Here is a 25,123-nt window from a genome sequence, read left to right as displayed (position 1 = left end):
GGTTATTATGGTTGTCTGAATGAAAAAAAAAAACGTGGGAAAGACCAAATAAAGTTTGAGAACATCCGTCTTAATGACGACAATGACAATATGACTGTGGATGAATTAATACTAAAGATTTACATGAAGAATTGGTGAATGTTTGCTTTAGCAAGGAGCAGGAAAAGGAAAGGAGGAGGTCTGAAACGACAGGGTGATTCAGCTCAGGGGGTATTTTTTTCCCCCAACTTTCTCTATCACACCTTCCTTTCCGGGTCTTTCTCCAGTGAAAGATCAGTGTTTACACTTGCAGACCGTCTCTCTGGTGACACTCACTCCTTCTTCTCGGCTCCTTCTTCACCGCCGTCTTCACCACTTTCCTTCTCCTCTGTTGCGGCTCCGTCATCGGCCTTCTCCTCGCTGTTGTCCTCGCCGCTCTGTGTGGGTTCAGTGGAGGTCTCGCTGTCGTCCATCGCAGCAGCAGATGGGGCCTGTTCCTCGTCAGCAGAGGCCAACTCTCCTGAGGAGCCCTCCGGGGTCTGAGAAGTGAGTCAATGTTTTCTAATGACAAAAGTTGGAAATCATTAAGTTATATTATAACATCCATCTTTGTTGATGGTAATGTGTCGTGAATAATCTTCATATTCACCATCATCTTCATGTGAAACAAAATTATGATTTTTCAAAGTGCTAAATACATAGAATTGTCATCTAACACATCTGACCCCATGGAGCAGACAGAAAACAAGTGATTCTATTTTATTGGTTTTTCATTTGATTGTATTTCATCCCACATGGTATTATATATATATATATATATATATATATATATATATATATATATATATATATATATATATATATATATATCTTGCCTCTTAATTTTAATATTGTCTTGCTGTATATCGACATTGGATTCTTTAATTTATTGTTTTTAATCTCGCTCGTTCTCTATACAGCGTCCGGTGGCAGCTATACATATTTTTGTCATGCCCACATGTCTGATGGCAATTCAATTCAATTCAATTCAATTCAATTCAATTCAATTCAATTCAATTCAATTCAATTCAATTCAATTCAATTCAATTCAATTCAATTCAATTCTGTGTCTGTGCTTTGTTGAAAGAATCTGTGTCTGTGCAAGTGTTATTTGCATCTGGGCCTGCCTGTATCCCGGTGTAGATTAACGCTTTGATATCAAGTTTAAAGTGTCTATTTTAAAGAGACCAGGTGTGGTTTGAATGTCAAGATGTGGAGGTCCTCTCGCAGCCAATATCTGTCACATGCACTAATCAGCAATATATAGCAGCAATTTTATGATATTCCCTTTTGTTTGGTTGGGTTCATTCATTATTATCAATCGCTTCAAATCTGTCATCACAAAATTGTAATAAAAGTGGTTGAGAGAGCTCACTTTGAAAGTTGAGAATAGCTTTGAAACATTCTGCATCATTTTCTTTGTGTGGCATGAAATCCAGATTATTGTAACTGGATGTGAAGTCTATTGTTACTCAGTACGTTTACATGTACAGCTAGTCAGACTGCAGTTATAATTCAAGAAAGCTGTTTAATTTGACTATTGTCTTTCTCTAAATGTAAATTCTCCAGCGTACCGTTTTATTGTTGACATCATGTTTTCAATGTTATGTTTATTGTTCCACACTTTGAAATAAAATATTTTGCACATTATTTATGCTTTAAGGTTTTTGTATGTCAATATGTATATGTTTTTCAGTTCTTTGCATTTGTTTGGCTCAACTCTTGATGGGTTTGTAATAAAGATATTGCATTACTTTTCTATGGAATTGTTTTTCTTTCATCCCTTTGTTGGTTAAGGGATTCAAATTTCCCTCTGGCACCAAATGCACTCGGACCGCCTCTGTCTCAGCCCTAGCATTGTGAGTTTGTATTTACTTCAGACGTTGTGTGTAGTGTCTTACAGCGGGTGTTAAAGGGTTAAAGTCTTTGAGAGACCACCTAATGAATGACCGATTTATTTTTTACCTGGTCTGAGCCTGGAGGAGAGTGTGAGAGGTCACAGCCATGCAAACTTGATTCAATCATATGAACACAATCACAGATTGTGCTGTGAAGTCTTGAATTGATATACAATGGTTTTCAATTTCTTTTCAGTTCAAATGTAAGCACAAAATCTCAGTTAGCAAATATGGAATTAAGTCTGCCCAGCTAGGACATATTTAAAGATGAGGCCCATTTATGGATGTATTTTTGTCTGAGATGTGACGACGTCTGCTCAGCATCCTCCTTCCAGCAGCCACGTGAAGCTGGCAAATTGCCTGTTAGTCGTGATAAAACCACACCTAATGCTGTTAATCGGCCCTTCAAAGCGCAGTGCTCACTTTCATCTTTGTTCCCTGCATTACCTGCATCTCAGACTGATGCCGTATGCAGAGGCGGGGGGGGGGGGGGGGCTGGGGTCCACACAGCCAATCAGGCCGGGACGCGGGAGTCCCAGGCGGTCTGGCTCCAGTGACCGTTGCCTGGCAACTGGGACTGCTGCTTTGTAATTCAATCCTTGGAAACATCCTGCAGGGGAGTGCATGGTGGAGGAGGCGAAAGAGATGATCAGTGGACGCAAGGGGAGGGAGGGAAGGAAGCAAATGACCCGGGAAGGACTCCATTTCCCACACTGCTGAGCAGGAATAGACACTGGTAATATATGAGAAGGAGTGAAAAATACATGTTTCCCTCTTCTGTATAACTCCCCTACAATACCCTGAGATGATGTAAAAGTGCAACGTGTGAGGAATCAGATTCTACCTCTCTGTCAAAACACGTGAAGCATGAACACATTTCAAGATTCACGACACATCAGCGGTCTGTTCTGTCCAATAGAAAGCAACAGCTCGTTGTCACATACAGTAAATCACATGCTCTGCCAGTGCTCCGGGGATTTACTAGAAGGGGTTAAAAAGGGGTTGGACACGGAATGGCTTGCAGTAGTGTCTGTATGAGAGAGGAACACGAAGAAAAACGCAGCGTTGAACAGGGAATTTAACACGCAGGATGCTGCTGAGGATGAGAGGAAGTGCTCACTGCCTCAATGTTGCCTTCCTCTGAATCTCTATCCATCCATCTTTGGCTCTGCAACATCTTAGTGCCACTCCATCATCATCATCCACTGTAGTCAGACTGATCTCATCTCTACGTAGTACCAGAGCAGAATTCAAATTGTTAGCAGTGAGTAAAAACTGCCAGGAACTCCTGCCAAAGGGAGAGTTCGCCAAGGAAAGTGAGCCATTCAGGGACACACTGGGACTCAATGTGTTCCTAAAGGAAGGTGGTTTAATCCGAGAGGGAAGATGAGTCTGAACAACGGTCAAAGTGGACTGGACTTGACCGGGAATGGCAGCAGCAGCAGTCTAACCCCCTGGGAAGATACGAGGACATCTTTAATGCCCACGACCCCTACTAGGAAACCCAAACCAGTGAGTATATCTATGGACTTCCTCTATTTGTAGATTACACTTTTCCATAACATTATTGGAGTCTTTTACACAATTGTCACCTTGGATCTGACTAATTGAGCCTTAAGAGAGTTCTGCTCACTTATGAAGGCTCCTTATCGCACTGTGACCAACACTGATTTCAAATGATGAGTGGCAAGCAATGTAAAACAGACCCAACGCTCAACTTTATCAAAATCTGCCCCTCACCTGGAAGACTAAACTAGGACTACCAGTGAGTGCTGTTACATGGAGATGTGGCCTGGTGAAACAGGATACGAAGCTTTTATTGTGTCTGCTGGAAACTGAGCGAAGTGTGGAGGAGTCATGTTTCAGGTTCTATATTTTTCACAAATAAGTCACGTTTTCATTGTTAGTGCTCTTTAAGATATGACTTTTCTACCAGTGGGAACTTTCTCCCTAATGGTTAAAGGTACCACACGTCTGTAAGTATTTAAGTAATGCTACTTTTATGCATTAGGTGGCAGTGGTGAGTCATTTGAATAAGCAGTTTGTCTCCAGTCAACTTCTTCATTGAATTTTGGAGACTTTTTGCTTGATTTTGAAGTGAGTAATCACTTAACCTCTGATGTGTTGACGATTCAATCTGTCAGTTGTCTTACATCCTAAGAGGACCAACTAGATGCAAAATCTTCTGAGGGCTAACTGGTTAGCCGGCTAACTTAAGTTCCACATATGCGTTGGACACCTCTGCTTTAAACTCTAAGCACAGATTGATCCGGACTTTGATTCATATAACAGTAATTTGTATTTCAAGTTCTTTCTGCTCATAATAAATTAGAATCTATTACCAGCATTCACCCCCCCCCCCCCCCCCCCCCCCCCCCCCCTTTATAATCTGGTCAAAGAGATTATTCTGCATTCAAAGCCTCCAGAGACTTAACATGTGTCTGCTGCACTCTGGTATGCCTGTCTGCCCTATCAGACCCCCGGAGAGGAAAGAATTTCCTATCACAGAGTCACTCCTGTCCTGACACCTCTCCCCTCCCAGATTACCCCTCGTTGTATGTCAGACAGGGGGCATAATGTCTTTACTAAATCAATCATCACTTCTTGGAACTGTCAAAGTCAGTAAATCAGCCTAAGATGTCAATAATCTTTCACTTCAGCTGAGAATATCAAGGGGAGACATTGCACCACATCTGCATCTCAACTTCAACATGAGACGTCCCTAACTTGTCGCCCTTCCAGCCCAAGCCCGAGAACGCCATCACCATCGCCGTGTCGACCCGAGTCCTCTTCAACATGGAGCGGGAGCAGCAGATCTACGAGCAGCAGGGCTTGGAGGAGTACATCAAGTATCAGGTGGAGCATGAAACGGAGCCTTTCAGCCCAGGACCTGCTTTCTCCTTTGTCAAGGTCAGATTATATGTACGGGTGGGACGGTGGGAGGTGGTGTGGGGGTGGGGGTGGGGAGGTGGGGGCAGGAGGGGGTGTTCCTTCTTATCAGTGGAAGGTCGTGACTGAAGGTACCAGATGGATAATAAACACATCTTACTCAACTATATAAATAACCACTGATTTCTATTTCCACTGCTGAGATGAAGCTTCGTGCCTTTTGTTTATGTTGAATCCTGTGCTTGGTTTCGTTCCCAGGCTCTGGAGGCTGTGAACACTCAGCTGAGGGAGCTTTATCCTGACAGCGAGGAGCTCTTTGATGTCGTGCTCATGACCAACAACCACGCATACGTCGGCCTTAGACTCATCAATACCATCAATCATCACCGTGAGTGACTGATGCAACAATTACAGCACGTATAACACTTGGCCCTGACACCATAACATGTGACACTCATGTGTTTCTGCATTTTGAAAATGATCTGCTTGCATAACCTTTTTTTTTGTCATGGAAAAAGTGATAATCCTGTAAATGCAGCTGAGGGGGATGTACACACTGCTGTCACCCACGTCGCAGTGTTGCTTCGTTCCACAACCTCCACTCATCCTTGGACATCCTTTTGAGGAAAGAAGAAATGAGTTCAAATGATTCGAATGCTTCATAAAATCAACTGGTAGACGTAGTTGATTTTCAGGAAACACTATGTATCTTCATATTAAGTCCTTTTGAACAGAGTTCATTGAAACATTTCTGTATTTGAAGCCAAAATTAAAATTTCTGGGCTGAACTGAGCCCACTCAATCACTACAGTTTTTTGTTTGTTTGTTTGTTTGTTTAAAAGAAAGCTACTAAAACAGTTTGGTGAACACCAGAGTCAATCAAATAAATTTTTTTTGCTGTGAAATATTGGGTTAATCCCACATCTGCTGGACTACTGACTTTATAACACACGCTCAAGCATTAAATACATTTCTTTCTGCCACTGGAAAATATGAAAATCATTGCGGCCCATGCGGATATGATGTACAACACCGTTAAAGAAAAGTGTAATGTTGCGTTACATTTCCTCTCATAGCAATTTCCTTCTAAATTTAATGGTTTAACTTCCTGAATGTTTGTTTCACTTGATTATTTCGGAGACTATTGAAAAAGAATTTCTTGCAATGTCGTGGGTTATTTCAAGAAAGCAAACTGAACAGACCTTTGTGTTGAGCTGTGTTGTAAATTCATCGGTTGCTCCCCTCAGCCGATTGCCTCTGTTCCCACAGTGTGGATGATTTTATGACCCGGAGTCCCTTCTAGGCTACACACATGCTCAACTGTGGCTATAAAGAGCACTAAAGAACCCACAGTGTACATCCATCCATCCATCCATCCATCCATCCATCCATCCATCCATCCATCCATCCATCCATCCATCCATCCAATACTTAACTCTCGCTCGCTGTAGGAGCTGCGTGGGCTGCGTAATGTAATTTAAACCCACAATTTGAGAGCCCCTGAGCTAAACCAACACTAGCAGGAGGGCAGGGTTCACTTGCAACTGAACATGATGTCCTGCTAAACAACAGAGAAACAAACGGATGATTTTTAACGGAAGCATTTTCGTTTCACTCCCTCCTTAAAATACATCAACAGCCTCAGATCAAGAGGTCATATTGTTCCCTCTGAATAAATAAGGACCGATGACGGTTATGGTGGGATCTCTCTTTGTTAGTGTGTGATGTTCATCTCTGAGCCTTTGCATAAAAAACAAGTATGCAGTCAAGCCAAATTAATTTTTTTTTTATTTTTTGGCATATTTTACTCACGCTTGGCTCTTTCTTCCTTCTTCCTCCTCAAGCGTAACACTACTAACATACAGCGTTTATGCTTCTGCCGAGCCAGAGGCCAGAGAGATCTTCTTTCTACAGTTATTTCTTCCATCGTCATGAACATAGTATGTAAAAAAACCCAAAAACTACAGAGGTACAAACCCTGCTGAAAATGTGCATTTTTAAAAATACTAAATAATATGATTCTGTTATATCAGATTTGCTCTTTGACAAATGCAAACAATAACTGCTGGACTGTGATTCTAGCTGATGGTAATGTGCAGTGTTAAAATAAAGCCGCCTTGTTTCTCTGTAGCTATGCATTACTGTTACATAATCTACAATTCTTCTCTCTTGAACTTTCTCAGGGACTACTTCTGGTGCATTCACAATTCCTGATAAAATCATCAGAATGGACAATTACATTTGACTTTAAGCGTTCATGACAGAAGCAAGAAATTGTAGAAAATTTATTCATGAATCATCAATGACTCAGATAAAGTTTGATTGTGATCTTTTCTGTTCCGTTGCACACCAGCTCTTGTCTGAGTTCTGAATGGCTCTTCTCTGCAGAGTTGTTCATCGAGCGATTCTGTATGACCGGAGGAAACAGTCCGATTGGCTATCTGAAGGCCTACCACACCAACCTTTACCTGTCTGCTGATGCAACCAAGGTCCGTGAAGCTCTAGAGGAAGGTGAGTGCAAACAGTGAAGCTGGCGGGCAAAGCAGATAACATCCACACACCACCCAACACGTGTCTCTGTGTGACCCAGGCATCGCAGCAGCCACCATGTTCACCCCCGAGAAGATGAAGGAGGTGTCAGAGACTCAGCTGCGGGTCGCCTTTGACGGAGACGCCGTCCTCTTCTCCGATGAGTCCGAGCGTATCTATAAGGCTCACGGACTGGACAAGTTCTTTGAGCACGAGAAAGAGCATGAAAACAAGCCTCTGGACCATGTAAAGTACACACATGAGCATCACACTGATTTTAAAGGAGACATATCATGCTTTTAAATCCTTCCTTTTTACATATAAATCATACAGTTGTGGTCTATACAACGCGAAACTGCAATGCTTGGGTCTGAATTCCTCATTATTAGAGCTCCACAGGCCCCTTTTCAACCCCTTTTCTGATGTGCTTCTGAGAGCAACTCGTTTTGGGGCGGTCTCTTCAAATGCAAATGACACACTTCATACCTCGCCTCCTCTCCAGGTTGCAGAGGTGACACTCGGTTCAACGTCACCCTGTTCGGCCATCTTTGTAGTTTGATAGAACAGATACAATTATCTAGCGGCGCAGAAACTTTATATTCACACATTATTTACAAAATGTCAACAACGGAAGATTTGTCCATCCAGCCATACATGTTGGAGCCAGAGTCGGACCCGGCGGAGCGAGATGAAAATGACGATGATGCACCTACAGAACAACGTCTTCATATGGATGTAACGCAATGGTGTGTTACTATATTTACACTAACTTCTCCATCCATGCCCACTACTACAATACTGCCTGTATTACAACGACTATTTAACACAGAAGTTACATTATAATCTAAAACGAGCACACAGCGCTAACATATGAAGACGGTGCAACTGCTAATGCTAACAAAACAATGACAGGGACGTCTTATCATCACACTTTTTAGCGTTATATACAGCTTACCGAAGTGCTCTGTTCGTCGTCTCCATAGATAGAAGGAACTGACCGCTCAATCAGACGAAGTCTTTCGGCAAATCCTTCTTTATACTGGCGGAGGTTGCTGAAGCAGTCGTCCTTAAAGTGATTCGCGCACACAAAAATGACCTTACCCACAGATGTGGGTACATTTCTGTGAAAAATAAAACTCAACCAGGCACTTCGAAAAGGTTCTGATGCTGGGAGACGGTGTAACGAAGCTTGTGGGTTACTACATCCAACAACCGAACATTTCGACTTATCCTCTCGTAACTTCGGTTGGACTACAAAATCGCAGCGAGAAACAAAAATGGCGGATTGCTCGAAATGTCGATGTCCTAATTTGGCAGTTCCGCTGAGAATACTGTGACGTCATTGTTCAAAAAACGTAATAGAGAATAGAAAAATTGAAACCGATCGCAAAATTAGACCAAAACAGAATATAAAGATATCAACGGAGCACCTGAAGAGACTACTTTGAACTTTTCTGTACTTCTAAACACTCTAAATATACAACAAAATGCATTTAAGGGCTAAAAAAGTGGATTTAGCATGATATGTCCCCTTTAAGTAAATGTACTTAATCTACATTACAAAAGCAAAGTCTGGTTGTCAAGTATTCAGTCCTTCTGAAAGAAACTCTGAATATGACATGACTGCCATTGATATTTAGGCCCTGTTTATACAAGAACTGAACACAGCATTGTTATTTAATTTGAGTCGTACACATGGGACAAATGTTAAAAATGTTGCAGTTTGCAAGCTAGGCCACTAGATGGTGCTGTGCTATTTTATAATGGAAAACACGTTAAAGCTCCTTTTAGCTGTCCTTCATCATCATAGAGGCCCTCAACAAAGGTTTACTTACTGTTTTTATCACTCAGTTACCATTTTCAGTTCTTCATCTTGCTTTTTTTGGCTCAGGCCGACTAACTTAATCTCTTCTCTTTGTGAAGACTGTGTGTCATTTCTTCATTTTACGCAATCAATATCAATATTAAGTTAGACACATCCCTCAGGGATAATTGTTCTTGTCAACATCTGCTTGTTCAGTGAAGTTTGTGAGCTATTCAACAAATTCTTAAGTACAACACTGAAAAAAAAAAATCTTTGCCAGGAAGATTTACCGAGAAACATGGAAGAGTCCCACACTTCCTGCTCAATTTCCTTTCATTATTGAGTTTTAACCCCTTTGTTATTTTCTTCCCAGGGGCCACTGAAGGGCTTCCTGGAGGTTTTAGGGAAGCTACAGAAGAAATTTTACGGCAAAGGCCAACGACTGGACTGTCCCATCAGGACCTACCTGGTGACGGCTCGCAGTGCCGCTAGTTCTGGCACCAGAGCCCTAAAAACTCTGCGCTCCTGGGGTCTCGAGATAGACGAGGCTCTTTTTCTCGCAGGGGCCCCCAAGGGCCCAATGCTGGAAAAGATCAGGCCGCACATTTTCTTCGATGACCAGATGTTTCATGTGGAGGGGGCGGCAGAGATGGGGACAGTGGCGTGCCATGTTCCTTACGGCATCGCCCAGAGAGCTGCAAAGAAAGGAATAAAGGGTGAAGAGACTCTTTCTGGATTCAAGTAGCTGGGACGTCACTGGGCAGACACTGGGGAGAGAGGAGGAATGTTGGATTTGGCGTTCAGCTGCATGATGAGCTCAACTGCTGTTAAAGGAAGCGTTCAAGCCGATGATTAAAAGGTCCTGGGCTAAAAGAGCAATATCGTTCACTAAATCATTGTCAATCATAGATTTATTTAATATGCTGCCCACAAATTAAATTTTTTAAGAAGTTGTATATTTTATTTGATCCATACAGAGTTTATAGAATGCAATGTCACAAATGAGAAATGCTAAACAGAACAGTGATTGAGCTGCTATGACAATAATCTAATTACTAACTGGACTTTAACGTCACATACAGAAAGGAATGCAACATATTTGGATTGGAATCTATTACTTAAACACAAGGATCCCTAACAATAATATGTGCTTTTACTGAAACATCTGACTTGTGATTCCTGATCATCAAGGGATCATTAAATATTAAACCACTGATGGCTTACAACTGCTCTTTAAAAGTATTCCTGAATCCCTATCTATTTAACACTATTGTCATTGATTATAGCTCCTAAAGATTTCACAATCATTGCATCAGTGTGATATATGTATGGAATGTTTAAAGTAAAATATGAAGAACATGTATTTTCCTCAGTTGATATTTTTTACACACAGACGAAATGATCTTCTTAATCTTAATCCAAATTGTCAGTTATTACCCTGATGAAACACTAAATAGTTTATTGAGACATCAAGACACACATACACACACAAAAACATGACGCACGCGAACCTATTTTTGATCACTTAAATTGTATGCATATTTGTGGATCTGTGCAAATCCTTCACTTCGTGTTGTGTTTGAGGGTGAAACTGGTGCCTTTTTTTCTCATTGCTGTTTCACGATGGTTTTTGTTTTCACGGTCAGCTTTGCATGTCGTCGCTATAGTATGTATTCTGTGCATGTGGTTGACTGGTTAACGGAACTGAGTGCATTTAAATTGAGTATATTGGAAACACATGCCAGTTTTTAATTTTATGCCAGCCCTTTCTTCTCCGTTCGAGACAACAAAGAGGTGTTTAAACATTCAGCACTTACTTTTTCAACCGAGTCATGTGCAATTTAAATTTCTGCAATTTGTTCCTCAAGTGCCCAAAGTTCAGTGTTCCTGTCGGATTTGTTTGATTTTGCCTTTGTCTGTGATGTCAATGCAGTTACTGTTTTATGAAAGGCTGGAAAGAAATATGGATATGACCAAAATCAGATGTGCAATCCTGAAAAAACTGGCACTTAAGAGTGATACTGGAATGTTTGTTTCTGTGTCAAGACATAAAGAGTGGGAAACACTGCTTCAACACTGCTTCAACTAGAGATACAGATACTTGTGTAAGACAAGGACGTCGGTGAGATTAAGAGTACAGATTCACAAAGTGGGAACAAATGACTCAAGTATTTATGCAAAATGTCTTCTTACTCCATTATTTTTTCTATAGTGGAGTTGATAGATGAACGATCACATGACCAACCAATCAACACCTGGTCCTGGAGGGTTACATCATATACTATAAGGATGAGAAATATGGACAACAGCAATATCATCATGGTCAAAGTGGTTCAAGTAATAAAATATTTTGAATTTAATTTCATTTACGGTTTTTACAAAAACCTGTAAATTTATTAAAATGGGATTGTTATGAACCTCTTGATAGCTATAACATAGGACATGCATAAAAAAAATAATCAGATCACTTCTATCGTTCTAAGACAAGATGGTATTTTAAAATATTCAGCATTTCTGGAATGAATCAAGCAATTCTCACTCACTTATAACTAAATGTACTTATAATATGATATTGGTTAACATTAAAACAATATTGATTGATGTGGGTCAGTACTCATGGTATGAAAAAGTTCTAGACAAGTCTATGCTGTATGTAGTGACCCTCTTCTATCCCTTTGTGTTGGAACAGTACTGATTTTATTTATATATCATGTAAAATCGCCCAGTCAGCTTCTATTTAACTGTATCGACGAAGACTTCAAAGGTCAACATAGGATCATCCAGGATTCAATTCAATTCAATTCAATTTTATTTGTAAAGCGCTAAATCACATCAACAAACATCTCAAAGCGCTCTTACAATGATAGAGTACAACAGGACCCAACTAAACCCTTCCAAAGCAAGCAGGTGTAACAAGCAACAGTGGCCAGGAAAAACTCCCTCGCATGGAGAGAAGTTCAAGAACTCCCTCTTCAGGAAGAAACCGTGGGGCGGACCCTAGACTCTGGAAGGACGGCCATCCGCCTTGACTGGTTGGGGGGAGAAGTACATGGGATAGGACAGGGAGAGAGAGGAAAAGAGGGAGAGAGAGAGGAAAGAAGAGGGAGAGAGAGAGTGGCAGACAGGCCAGATAAGTACAAATACTAAGAAAAGTCTATGATGAGCGTTGGTCTGATGATGAGCCAATCTCAGTCTGGAGTTTAAGGGCCGTGCCGTTGCGGTGGGGTCCCGGTGCTGTGGTGGGGTCGGGTAGTAGGACCGTCGTAACTCCACTCTGTGAGTCTCGGGTCTGATCCCCTGGATCCTGCTCTCCTCCTGTCAGGGATAAAAAAGACGGCGGCAGTGTCTGGTGGCTCCAGTAATGTTGTTACACAGAGAGAAAGAAAGAAAGACAAGAAACAGAACCTCCAAATGTAGAGTTACTCCCTTTAACGGGAGAGAAAAAATCCCCTCAGCAGTCTAGGCCTATAGCAGCTCAACTTAGTGGTCCTATTTTATTCCTATTTTATTCCTAAGGATAAGCTTTATCAAATAGGAATGTTTTTAGTCTACTCTTAAATAAACTAATGGTGTCGGCCTTTCGGACCGAGGCTGGTAGTTGATTCCAGAGTAAAGGAGCCATATGGCTGAAACTCCTGCCTCCTCTTTTACTTTTATGGACTTTAGGGATTACCAACAGTCCTGCATCCTCAGAGCGAAGGGCTCGTGGAGGGTGATAAACTTCTAGAAGTTTCTCGATATAGGACGGAGCCTTCTGATGAAGAGTTTTATATGTGATCAGAAGGATCTTGAATTCTATTCTAGATTTAATTGGAAGCCAGTGTAAGGATGCCAAGACTGGGGAGATGTGCTCTCTTCTTCCAGTTCTGGTTAGTAAACGTGCAGCAGCGTTCTGCACTAGCTGTAAGGTCCTAACAGAGGAGTTTGGACAGCCTGACATTAGGGAGTTACAATAATCTAATCTTGAAGTCACAAAGGCATGAATAATTTTTTCTGCATCTTTGAAGGACAAGAAGTTTCTAATTTTTGCAATATTCCTTAGATGGAAGAAGGCTGTCCTGGAGACATGTTTAACATGGGAAATAAAGGACAGATCCTGATCAAAAATAACACCCAGGTTCCTAATATCACTGTTAGAGGTTAAGGTAATATTATCTAACCTAATCAGACTGTCTGAAAAGTTATCCCTGAGCTTTTTAGGACCTAGGATTAGAACCTCAGTCTTGGATGTGTTGAGCATTAAGAAGTTGATAGACATCCAGGACTTAACGTCCCTGAGGCAGGACTCTAGTTTAACAAGTTGGTCGGCCTGATTGGCTTTAATTGATAAATATAGCTGAGTATCATCTGCATAACAATGAAAGTTAATGCTGTGTTTCCTAATTATATTTCCGAGTGGCAACATATAGAGATTAAACAATATCGGTCCGAGGACGGAGCCTTGTGGTACTCCACACCGGACCCGTTCATGCATTGAAGATTTGTTATTTACATGAACAAATTGAAACCGGTCAGATAAATATGATTTAAACCAGTTTAAGGCTAAGTTTTTAATGCCGACGGCATCTTCTAATCTCCTTAAAAGTATATTATGATCGACAGTATCAAATGCGGCACTAAGGTCCAGAAGAACTAAAACCGATAGAAGACCTCTATCTGAGGCCATTAGAAGGTCATTAGTAACTTTTAGCAGTGCAGTCTCTGTACTGTGGTTCATTCTGAAGCCGGACTGAAGGTCCTCTAACAGATTATTCTCGTGCAGATAATCATTGAGTTGTTTAGCGACTACTTTCTCCAGAACCTTTGACAGGAAAGGAAGGTTGGAGATGGGCCTGTAGTTTGAGAGAAGGCTTGTGTCTAAGTTTGGCTTCTTAATGAGAGGTTTAATAACTGCTAGTTTAAAGGATTGGGGCACATAGCCTATTGATAGAGACTGGTTAATAATTGCGAGTATAGAATTATTAATTAGTGGCAGTGCCTCTTTCAGAATTCTAGTAGGAATTGGGTCCAACAGGCTAGTAGTTGGTTTAGCAGAAGAACTAAGGGAATTTAGTTCGACTAGTTGTATTTGCTGAAAGCATTCCAGATGACTGTTAGGTTTAACCAGTTCCTCTGTTATGGGGCTAACGGACGGTAAGGTTTGATGGATGTTATCCCTAAGCCTTGTCATTTTATTTTGAAAGAACTTCATGAAGTCCTCACTACATATATTGTTAGGAATGGTGGGCTCAACGCTATTTTGGTTCTTGGTCAGTTTGGCTACAGTACTGAAAAGAAACCGAGGGTTGTTTTTGTTTTCCTCTATTAAGGATGAGTAGTAATTAGTTCTACTTCTACTCAGAGCTTTCTTATAAGTTTTGAAGCTATCCTTCCAGGCTATATAATCTAGGTCTGTTTTTGTTGAACGCCAAGTTCTTTCTAATCTACGGGAGCGTTGTTTAAGCTCGCGGGTTGATGAGTTAAACCATGGGGAGGACTTTTCCTGTTTTTTCATTTTCATTTTTTGAGGAGCTATGTCGTCTAGCGTTGTTCTTAGCATATCTGTCAGACTGTTTGTTAGGTATTCAATGTCTGAGCTAGCAACAGTATACGGGTCAGGAAGATTCACTACTGATTCTATAGCAGAGGGAATTCTTTCCTTGAATTTAGTTACTATGTTATCAGAGAGAGACCTGGTTAACACGGCTTTAGCCGGAGGTTTATAACTATTTAGAACAAAGTCAAAGGTTATTAAGAAGTGATCTGACAGGAAATCATTGTGAGGAGAGATGGTCAGATGCTCTATATTCAAACCATAAGTTAGAATAAGGTCTAAGGTGTGTAGATGTTTATGGGTAGGCCCGTCTACTACCTGAGAGAAACCTAGAGAGTCAAGTGTAGATTTAAAGCTGGCACTGAAACTATCATTTTCTACGTCAACATGAACATTGAAGTCTCCTACCATGATAACCTTATCTTTAGTCAGGGCTAGATCTGACAAAAATTCAGAGAATTCAGTTAGAAAAGTTGAATAAGGTCCAGGAGGACGATAAATGATTACAAATTCTACAGAGTTTACTATTTTATTTGACGGGTGTCGCATGGTCATGCTCAGACTCTCAAAAGAACTAAAGTTGGGTTTTGGGTTCATGTTAATTAGTAACTGAGAGTTAAAGATGGCTGCCACGCCCCCTCCTCGACCACTTTCACGAGCTATTTGAGTGTTAATATGACTTGGAGGGGAGGCTTCATTTAGACTAACATACTCATCTTTACGTAGCCAGGTTTCTGTTAATCCAAAGAGATCAATGTTGTGTTCGGTTATCAGATCATTGACTAGAAGAGCTTTGGATGATAAAGATCTAATGTTTAGGAAACCACATTTAATTTTTTTGTCTTGATTTTGTCTAGTTTCACACTTGATACGGATTAAGTTTTTGTAGTCATTAGAAGTTATTTTCCTAGGTTTAGATAGTTTTATACTTGTGGTGGTCCGAGGGATAGACACAGTCTCTATGGGATGTTTAACTAAGTTAGCTATGGTTGGTGACTGCCCAGAGGGAAACTCAGAGAGGCGTGTAGGACTGCGACTCTGTTGCCTGGTCCCCACTCTGGTGCGTCAGGATGGAGGAGCTAATCTTTTAACTATGTTTCTAGATAAGAGGTACGCTCCATCCAACGTGGGATGGATGCCGTCCCTCCTGATGAGACCAGGCTTGCCCCAGAAGGACTTCCAATTATTAATGAAGCCTACCGAGTTACTGGGACACCACCCTGACAGCCAGCGGTTAAAAGATGACGTGCGGCTAAACATCTCGTCACTGATGAGGTTTGGGAGGGGGCCAGAGAAAACTACTTCGTCTGAAATGGTCCGCGCGTATGTGCACACTGACTCTACGTTAGCTTTGAGGACCTCAGACTTCTTCAGGCGAACGTCGTTTCCACCGCAGTGGATTACAATCCGTTTAAATCTCCGTTTATTCTTGGTCATTAGCTTTAGCTGGGACTCAATGTCGCCTGCTCTGGCCCCAGGCAGGCAGCTAACTGCATAAGGATAACTACAAGTAACTTGCTATTGGAAACCATGAGGAAGTAAACCACAATGAAATACCTCCAGAGAGTGAGGCAAGTCCTGAGAAGTCAGCTGATTACTAAGAACACAGTCCGGGCATCAACATGAACACTCTGCCAGTCATCAGATTGCCAGCTGGGGATCATAAGCGGGTGAGAGGAGGAGATAAGAAGCCACAGACATCAAAAAAAGACAGCTCCTCACTCTACAAGTAGACCACACATGAAGACTCGCCCTGCTTGGTCTTTGTCACAATGAGCTGCAGATGGTTCTTCTCACACCAAGTGACAAAGTTATAGGTCTCAGCTGCGGCCTGCCAGTCATGTAGGTAACCGTCCAGAAGAGAAGGGAGGGGAATCCACCATGTCAGCTTGTCACCCAGCAACCAGCCTGATTGTGTTGAACAGACTGGAGAAGTCAAATCACATGATTGTGACCGTGCTGACCAGTCTGTCCTATTTCCAGACAAACAAATCTCAATGAAAGGCTTGGCAATAATGAGGATCCAAATGATGTCATTTAAATATGGTCAGATAAATGGGCATAGCTGAAGTACATTTACTTAGACATCGTTGTACTTTTCTCAGTATCTTTGATATCTTGAAAATATGTGATATACACTGTTTCAATCCAAAGTCAATAACGTGTGACCTTCTTGCCTATTCAAACGGTGGGAAGTACCTGCTTGTAGCTGCTCAGAGTGAGATTATAAGTGATGCTGTGACAGCAAGGGAGTGGTGGCATGGTGATCAGCTGACGAAATGGCGTGTTGGCATGGAGCTATACAGGTAGTGATCTATATAAGATCCCAGTTGAGACACTTGGAAGAGCATAGAGCTGACGAGAGAACCGATCTGAGGAAGTTTTCTACAACAACGATCAAACTGTGACGAGCCTTGGACAGGACTTCAGAAAAGTAAGCTTAATAAATGACAGGAAAGAGAACGGAAACAGTTTTAGGATGTTTGATAAAAATAGACATTGACCATTTTTTATATCAAAGTTGCAATAATATTATAAAGTAAAAACAAATAATTACAAATAACAGCATTTTACTGTTGTTGAAACCTCACTTTGTTGCGTTGTGTTTATTGTGCTGATGCTGCAGTCTGAACCAGAGATGTCGGTCAACATTGCGATGGCGTCCGGACTCCTTTTCAAGAAGGATGAGGGGAGCAGCAGCTCAGAGAGCCTCGGTCCTGCCTTCCCTTTTGTCAAGGTTAGTTACTGAGTTTGAGGACAAAAAAAGCTGAGATACATGTACAGACATAGAGGTAAATGTATTGTAAACATATATATCAACACACCTAATAGCAAGTTGTAATTGTGTGTTTGTTTTGCTTGTATTCTGTGAGTGTAAAAGAGCCGTCTCTGATGTGTTCGGTAATATTTGTATTTATGCTTAATGTATATATCACAAAGCCTCATGGAGATCATGTGGAATATTTCTGTTGTGACACTTTATGTCCCAGTCCAGTGATTTAATAATTGTCTGCTTGTTTTGTTTGTTGTTTGTCTCAGGCTCTAAAGGCCGTGAATGTTAAACTGAAAGAGAACTACCCTGAGAGTCAGGAGCTCTTTAAAGTCAAACTCCTTGTTGAAAAGCCATTGGGTTCACTGGAGGGTACCATCCACACCCATGGTGAGTCACTGACAGTCAGTTTCATTATTACATCAGTCAGGTGGATCTTTTGTTCCTGTTATTACTTTCCATATTCAAATTAATTCAAACATCACTTTTGAAAACAAATTCACTTTGAAACTTTGAGAGGTCATTCTCAAGTCTGTTTTTTACTCTGCCACACATGTTTGGAACATAGAAGCAATTAATTTTTAAAGAGTGTTGGGTGGGGGTGTTACTCATTGATGTTGTGATTTATTCCCATTTACAGAACTCGAGGAACTCGTTACTGTCCTGAATGTGGGTGAAGATCTTGTTGGTGAATTAAAGAGCGACAACATCGTCCTGTACCTCTCTGATTCAGAAACTTTGGTTAAAAACGTACTGGACCAAGGTAAGATAAAAAATTCAAAAATCTAAATTATGCTTCAGTTTAGATTCCCATTATTTTAAAGTTTGGACTAATTTCTTTACACCTGGACCGTGTGTTATTGTGATTTTCTGTCTTTGCATCAGGAATCGCTGCTGCTTTCATGTCCACTCCAAAAGAACCAAGAGAAGTATCAGAAGATCAGCTGCATGTCGTGTTTGATGGTGATTCTGTCCTCTTCTCTAATGAATCTGATAGTGTTTTCAAAAACACCGGACTCACTGGATACTTAAAGCATGAGAGAGACAATGTTGAAAGACTCATGAACCCGGTATGGTTGTACACAAAGTCACATTATGACCGTCTAATAATCACAAATTCTACTGAGAATTATTGTTATGCATACTAAAGCATGTTTACATGAGTGTTAAAATAATGTACACTGCAGTGTCATCAACTACTGCTTGCAGAATTGCACTTACTAATTCACATATTGTTCATCTTATTGTCATTTGTCTCATCTGTGTGAGAAACACTCAGAAACCAACACTGTCTGTTTCCCCTCAGGGGCCGTTTTGTGGATTCTTGAAGGTCTTGGAGAAGCTGAAGAAGAAGCTGCAGGATAAGGGTCTGTTAAAGAACTGCCCGATTCACACCTATCTGGTGACAGCTCGCGATGCAGGCTGCGGCAGCTTCAGAGCTTTAAACACGCTGCACTCCTGGGCTGTCGAGGTTGATGATGCTATCTTTCTGGGAGGAAGTCCAAAAGGTCCCCCTCTGAAGAACATCAGTCCTCACCTCTTCTTCGATGATCAGCTGCATCATATTGAAGCTGCTTTGGAGGTCGGCACAGTTGCATGTCACGTGCCAAATGGCCCATAATGCTAATAAGGCAGATTATGGAAAACAACAGCTAATAATAAAGAGACGGCAAATTCTAAGTACAATTGCATGTTTCTGTTATGTATTGACGACATAATCAATAAATAAATGTACTCTGGATATGTCTGGAATGCTGTTTTTCTGTGTTGTGGTAACACTCACATTGTGTTGATTTTAAATGAATCTTATTCCATTAATCTATTGAGAGCCTTAGAAGTATCTATTAATTGGTATCAGTTAATTCACATTATCATCACATTAATGAGTATAAAGAGAGGATGAAGCCATCTGTGACCGTATGTTCATAACAATCTTGATTTTAAGGGTATAACACTTTTTTTCAATCTTTCAAAAATAAGTAAAAAAGATGAATCGGTCCAAAAGAAAACAAGTGCACCAAGACAGTGAACACAGAATATGGCTTAATTGAAGCAATGGACAAAATTATAGCTTAATTCATGTTTTGTAGTGAAATGAAAGTTTGAAATTGTGTAAGCAGAAGCGGCACCGGAGGTTTGGTGTTTGGTGTTTATCCTCAGAGAAAAGAAAGTCATCGTTACAGAATATAACAAATAAACTGTATTTCACATGTAGTGTGTTCTCAGCACAACAAATTTCAGCACATCACTGTCCTAGAGGACACAGCAGACCCATCACCCGCGGACTCCGGCTTCCCCAAGTCTAACACGAGGCCAACTCACCCCATGGGGCCGTCTCGCGCTGGCGCTGTGAGCACTGCCAGGTCAGTGAGCCTCCCCCGGCGGCGCGACAAATCCCAAAGTGGAGGCCCCGAAGGCGACTTTTGTTATAATTGCACAGGGTGTGGTGGGAGGGGGTCTCCTAAATATACAATGGTAAAAATGTGGGTCCCTCGAGAAAAATGGTTGGAAACCACTGCCTTAAGTGATATTCCAAATTCAGATTTCTTCATAAATATCTTTAGAGATTTCAGTCACATGTTGATAGCTCGACCCTGCAGATTGCATGGCCTGTTAAGCTTGAGATGATAAAAGTCACTTGGTAAACTAAACTGTGCACATGCATGTAATGCTGGTATTTTCCCTTATTTGCCTTAAATTTGGTTTTATTGCTTGAGAGTAAACTAACCCACAGGGTGGGGAATCCTTATCTTTTCACTGCAGGTTGTGTGTACGCTTGCCAAGTCTAACTCAACTTTATCTTGTGGATTTTAATGTGTGTGTGACGTGTGCAGAGACTGGCACCCTTATGTGAATGTGGTGGTGCCTGGTCTTTTTAGTGGCGCTCAAGTCACAAGTCTGGAACATGTAGAGACTAAGGTTACTCAGTGAGTGAACTTTTGCTCTTTTGTTGGCATTATTGGCTTCAACATGTTGACCTGTATTATTGATTATTGAATTAAAATCTTTTTTTTATGATTGTAGATTATTTTCCTTCCCGTCAATGTTAATGTCTGAGAATCATTGAACACTGAGCAGGATTACTATTGCAACAACACATCATCAGTACAGTAAAACTAACCTGTCTCATTCACTCACTTGTCGTTTATTAATTGTTGTAACCATTGCATCTCTTCGTATTGGACAAACCACAGTTCTCTGCCCCGCCCCCCTGGACGAGTTTGCCTTTCCATTCGTCCATTTGCTGATTTACTCAGACTGAGAGAGACATGGATCCTGGTGAGTACACCCTCATTACAGCAAACTGTATGCTTTAATCCTCTTTTTCTCTTTGGCAGTGGTGTGCGATGCTCCAAGATTTGGTATTGATCCGATACCAAGTAAATACAGGGCCAGTATCGCCGATTCCAATCTGATACCGATTCTTTTCTGATATTCAACGTTAATGCATAATCAAAGTGCTATATCTGTGTGAATTTTCATGACCTTAAGTATTTTTATGATTTTTACTTTTGTTTATTAATTAGAACCTTTAACAGAATTTTGGAATTGTTCATAGGTAAACAGAAAATCCTTTATCATAATATAAAAATGTGTTCAGACAACAGTGACAAAACAATTTTCTCACATACATTGTAATATCTGGATTGTTTTCTTGAATAAACAGATTGGACAAAACTATCACTCCAGAACAGAGTGTTCAGGATGTGAAGCCTGGTTTATTACAGAGTATCACTCACTTACTTGTGGCTCGTGTCTGCTCTTGACAAAAAGAGGTTTGTTGCGCAAATTCTGATGTGGACTTGGATGGAGGGAGAAGGGAAGACACAAGTGGTTGCAGAATTGTGGCCGTTTATTCCTCTTTTTAACATACGCAGGACTAACACGGTCATTTCACACATCTGCATTATAAAACCAGAATGCAGCAGGGCAACAAAAACTACACTTACCAAAACCAACAAATGCTAAGACTCCACTTTCCACAATATACTTGTCAATTAAAGTGACAGGCTCATCACAGATAAAAATGTTTTAGAAACTGCCAGCAGTTCTTACATATACTTCCTAAACTTCAGAGATTAAAATTGAGTTGCAGTTTTGGTGAATTTAACAAAACTACATACAGTATTTAAGTTTATGAGTTTGTGTGATTGATAATACAAATACAATACAATTGGTCAGTAAAATGACACTTGTTTTAAAGACAGTGAGAACATGTAAACTCCACTAAGAACTCAAACCAGGGACAATCTCACAGTGAGGCGAGAGTGTTCACCACTTCACCTGTTTAGCATATATCTAAAGTGTATTTGGAAAAGTTCTAATTAATGTTTCATGTGTGTTTCAGTAACTGGTCTGGCCATTGCAGTAGGCGCAGGTACACACACGCACACACACACACACACACACACACACACACACACACACACACACACACACACACACACACACACACACACACACACACACACACACACACACACACACACACACACACACACACACACACGCCTATATATTTGCTCTCATGTCAACATCGGTGGTGGATTGTAACCAAACACATTTGCCCGAAGCCAGTAAGTGCCCTTTTTGTATATTGCAATAAACAATATAAAAAATATATATTATGAAATAAGTAGTTAACATATTATCACTGAGATCCAAGATGGCGGACCTGAGCAGCTTGCACCCTTCAGCCCTAAAATTTGCATAACAGCTCATACGCAGACAGAAAATATGTTCAGAAATGTACGTTTTAAGGATAGTATGTTCACCTGCAGTTTTTGAACACAAGCTTGTGCCCTGGAAAACTGGTCAAATCTGACAAATATGTCAGGTAAAAACCAAGTGCTTAAGCTAACTGCTACCACTGACCACGACTACACACTGATGGAAACCTCTGCTGCGGCCCTGGTAAGAGGAAGAGTACCCCTTCCACTCCAACAACGACGTGTGTGCCAACAACTGCCAAGATGAAATCAACCCAAGAACAGTCTTATGATAACGTAGTTGATGCGATTGCTAAGCTAACTCGAAACAGTTGATGGTTTTGGGGTACAGCTAAGAGAGGCCACCAGAACGATACCCAGAGTCACTAAGCTTGCTGAAATTAATACTGCCTACATCAAGGAATGCCAAACCAAAATACAGGGCTGTGATAAAGATATCCCCAGGCTTATCCAAGAAAACAATAGCAAAGGGAAGGGATCCCTGAGATGGAAAGTTACCAGAGGCACTGGAACCTCAAGATACATGGAATAAAAGAGAAGGACAACAAGCAGGTCTGTGAAGAGGCTCTCCACATCTTGTCTATGATCGCATCCCAGTGGACCCCAACCATGGGAACCATGGTTGACAGCGTTCATCGACTGGGAAAACAAGAGAATGGAAGAAAGGTTACCGTCCAGTTTATTATGCCATACCACTATCAGTTTTGGAGGCTGACCAAAAACTCAATGCCGTGCCAATGGAATAAACATCTGGTTCTAAGGCCATGTTGGATACATTTACAGTAAATGGGTGGACATCTAAGAGACTGACTCACAGCTGTGGTTAAATTAGAATGTGATCTCCAGTCAACATAAAGTTCTTTATGGACAAACTTACTTAAACGTTTATGTTTATACCTCCTTGTGAAGTATGTATTTTACTGGCAGCTGCCATTTAAGTTTGTTTACATTTACTAGTTCTGACCTCCTTTTATAGGTAGACATGAAAAGTAGTTCGTTATTAACTATCAGTATTTTGATATTTGCAATGTTCAATTTTTCCAATGACTCCTGCAGATTTCTGGGACATGTTATGACACCCATCCGCTCTTGTTGCATAAAACATGATTAAAGGTATGAGTTATTACCTACTGTCAAGCAAATAAATCAGGGGGCTTATTACTCTGTACTTAGTCCACAACTAAATAACTAAAGTGCTTTAGTTTAAGCATCTTTTGTCTTTGTTTGTTAGGGTTTTTCTTTTCTAATTACTCTTTTTTTAAAACAACCTTCTCGTCTGCATCGTTCAATGCTTGCGGTTTGAGAGAGTCTATAAATACAAACGCTATACTTCTGTTCCTTAAAAATGAAAGAGTACGTTATTATTTGATTCGGGAAACTCACAGCAACGTCAAAGATATAAAAAATGGGCGCAAAACAGTGGGGAGAAAACAGAAATTTTAGCCATGGCACAAGTAGGTCTGCAGGGGTCGCCATACTCCTTAACAACTTCCCTGGGAAAGTCATTTCAACAAAAAAGGACACATTTTTGAAGTGAAGAACCAATTCCTATTTTAGGTAATATTTATGGCTATAATAACCTCAACCAGAATAAGCATTTAATTTATTTGAGAATGTTAAGGCCTCTGGACTCTAATCATAGAATTTCTTGTTCAGCTGGTCTGGTAGGTGCTGCAGGTACAGCAGGAGCTGCTGCAGGGGCTGCTGCAGGGACTGCAGGGACTGCAGCCACATCTGTGGTCACCACTGGAGCTGCTGCTGTTGGAGCAACAGCGGGTTATCTGGTGGGCTTTTTTCGCAGAGGCAAAAATGGCAACAAAGATGTCCCTGAAGGAGACGGAGACAGAAATGGGCATGCAGATGAAATTGGAGAAGACGATGAAGATGGTCATGGAGACAAGGATGGACATGGAGATCCTGATAAACAACTAATCATGCTAAAATATTGATCTTATCTCTCCTGTGGTTTCACATATATCAACCCAAACATGTCTTTGAAGTAGCAACTCAAATCAATTGTGAGGGAAATTGAAGTTTAACTGCAAAACACAGGCTACGTTTTCCAGCTTACATGAATTTAAATACAAGACATGCTTCTTTCTTTTTTTTCGTCAAGCAATGCTAAAGGTTGGTCTGCATTGGAAACATACTGCAATGTTTTCTGATAGAGGAATATCGCTATATGAAGTGGAAACGTGGAAATCTGTGATGATCTTTTAAAAAACAATCAACATCCATGAAATAATCTAGCTTTCTGGGATTACCATAAAATGCATTAAAGGTGTGTACTGCATTGTTGTGTTTTGAGTCTTTTATTTTGTGAAAGTGTGAATGACACCTACAGCTGTAACATTAGAAAAACATAGCTAACTACAACTAAGTATGTTTGATATATACTAGTCTAACATCATTTTTGTTCATCTTGCTATTTGCGAGGGCCGTCATTTAAAACGGGGATCGGCAAACTAGATCACAGTAGTTTGCCAGAAGGTAGGCATAATGATGCTCATTGGGGACTGAGGGCATGGCCACACCAAAATGCCGTTCAACGTAAACACGCTGTTTTAGGAAGATCTTCCACACGGGCGTTGTTTAAGAGGCCGAAAAGGTTTTGGTTTGTTTAGTTTTTTACACCCATATAAGAAACATTAAAAGGAGGGATGGTGACGTGGGGTCATGGGAGGCAGAGACTCACCTGCATTTATGGAAAGGATAAAATAGATACTAAACAACTAAAACAGTCAGATAATCAATTAGAAAATGGACAAATCAGCAAATGGACAAATAGAAACGCAGAGAGGCTTTAGTTCTTCAAAAACAAAACCAGCCAAGGTGCAGGGGAGAGAACTGTGTTGTTTCTATTACAAATAAAAAAGCAAATACAAATTGGATGTTTCGTGGATTTATTTTATTCTGTAGTTACACTGATAATATCGACAAAGAGAAAACATT

At 40.8% G+C, this 25,123-nt stretch overlaps 2 protein-coding genes and 1 long non-coding RNA gene across 4 annotated transcripts; all 3 read left to right on the top strand.

Moving 5' to 3' along the window:
• Positions 1–2,920: 2,920 nt before the first annotated feature.
• Positions 2,921–11,292, top strand: LOC308119627 (cytosolic 5'-nucleotidase 1A-like). Its single transcript, XM_080479773.1, has 6 exons — positions 2,921–3,428; positions 4,659–4,826; positions 5,064–5,193; positions 7,194–7,316; positions 7,396–7,580; positions 9,512–11,292. Exons 1-6 carry the CDS (start codon positions 3,303–3,305, stop codon positions 9,881–9,883), a joined length of 1,104 nt encoding a protein of 367 aa, XP_080335899.1. The 5' UTR covers positions 2,921–3,302; the 3' UTR covers positions 9,884–11,292.
• A 3,330-nt stretch (positions 11,293–14,622) lies between these two features.
• LOC308119626 (cytosolic 5'-nucleotidase 1A-like) lies at positions 14,623–19,180 on the top strand. 2 transcript variants are annotated; one of them, XM_080479772.1, is made up of 6 exons: positions 14,623–17,105; positions 17,298–17,408; positions 17,711–17,831; positions 18,082–18,204; positions 18,327–18,511; positions 18,772–19,180. In XM_080479772.1, exons 2-6 carry the CDS (start codon positions 17,310–17,312, stop codon positions 19,060–19,062), a joined length of 819 nt encoding a protein of 272 aa, XP_080335898.1. In that variant the 5' UTR covers positions 14,623–17,105; positions 17,298–17,309; the 3' UTR covers positions 19,063–19,180. The 2 variants fall into 2 exon arrangements, with proteins under 2 accessions (XP_080335898.1, XP_080335897.1); XM_080479771.1 differs by having other exon boundaries at positions 14,635–17,105; positions 18,748–19,180.
• Positions 19,181–20,635: 1,455 nt separating this feature from the next.
• On the top strand, positions 20,636–24,464 carry LOC308119645. Its single transcript, XR_013935973.1, has 3 exons — positions 20,636–20,720; positions 21,790–21,819; positions 23,828–24,464. It is a non-coding gene; the product is annotated as an uncharacterized lncRNA (long non-coding RNA).
• Positions 24,465–25,123: the final 659 nt, after the last annotated feature.

Source organism: Lipophrys pholis, assembly GCF_963383615.2.
Source record: "Lipophrys pholis genome assembly, chromosome: 14".
Classification (NCBI taxonomy): Eukaryota; Metazoa; Chordata; class Actinopteri; order Blenniiformes; family Blenniidae; genus Lipophrys; species Lipophrys pholis.
Note: the sequence above shows the minus strand (reverse complement) of the source record. Positions and strands in the feature narration are given on the sequence as shown.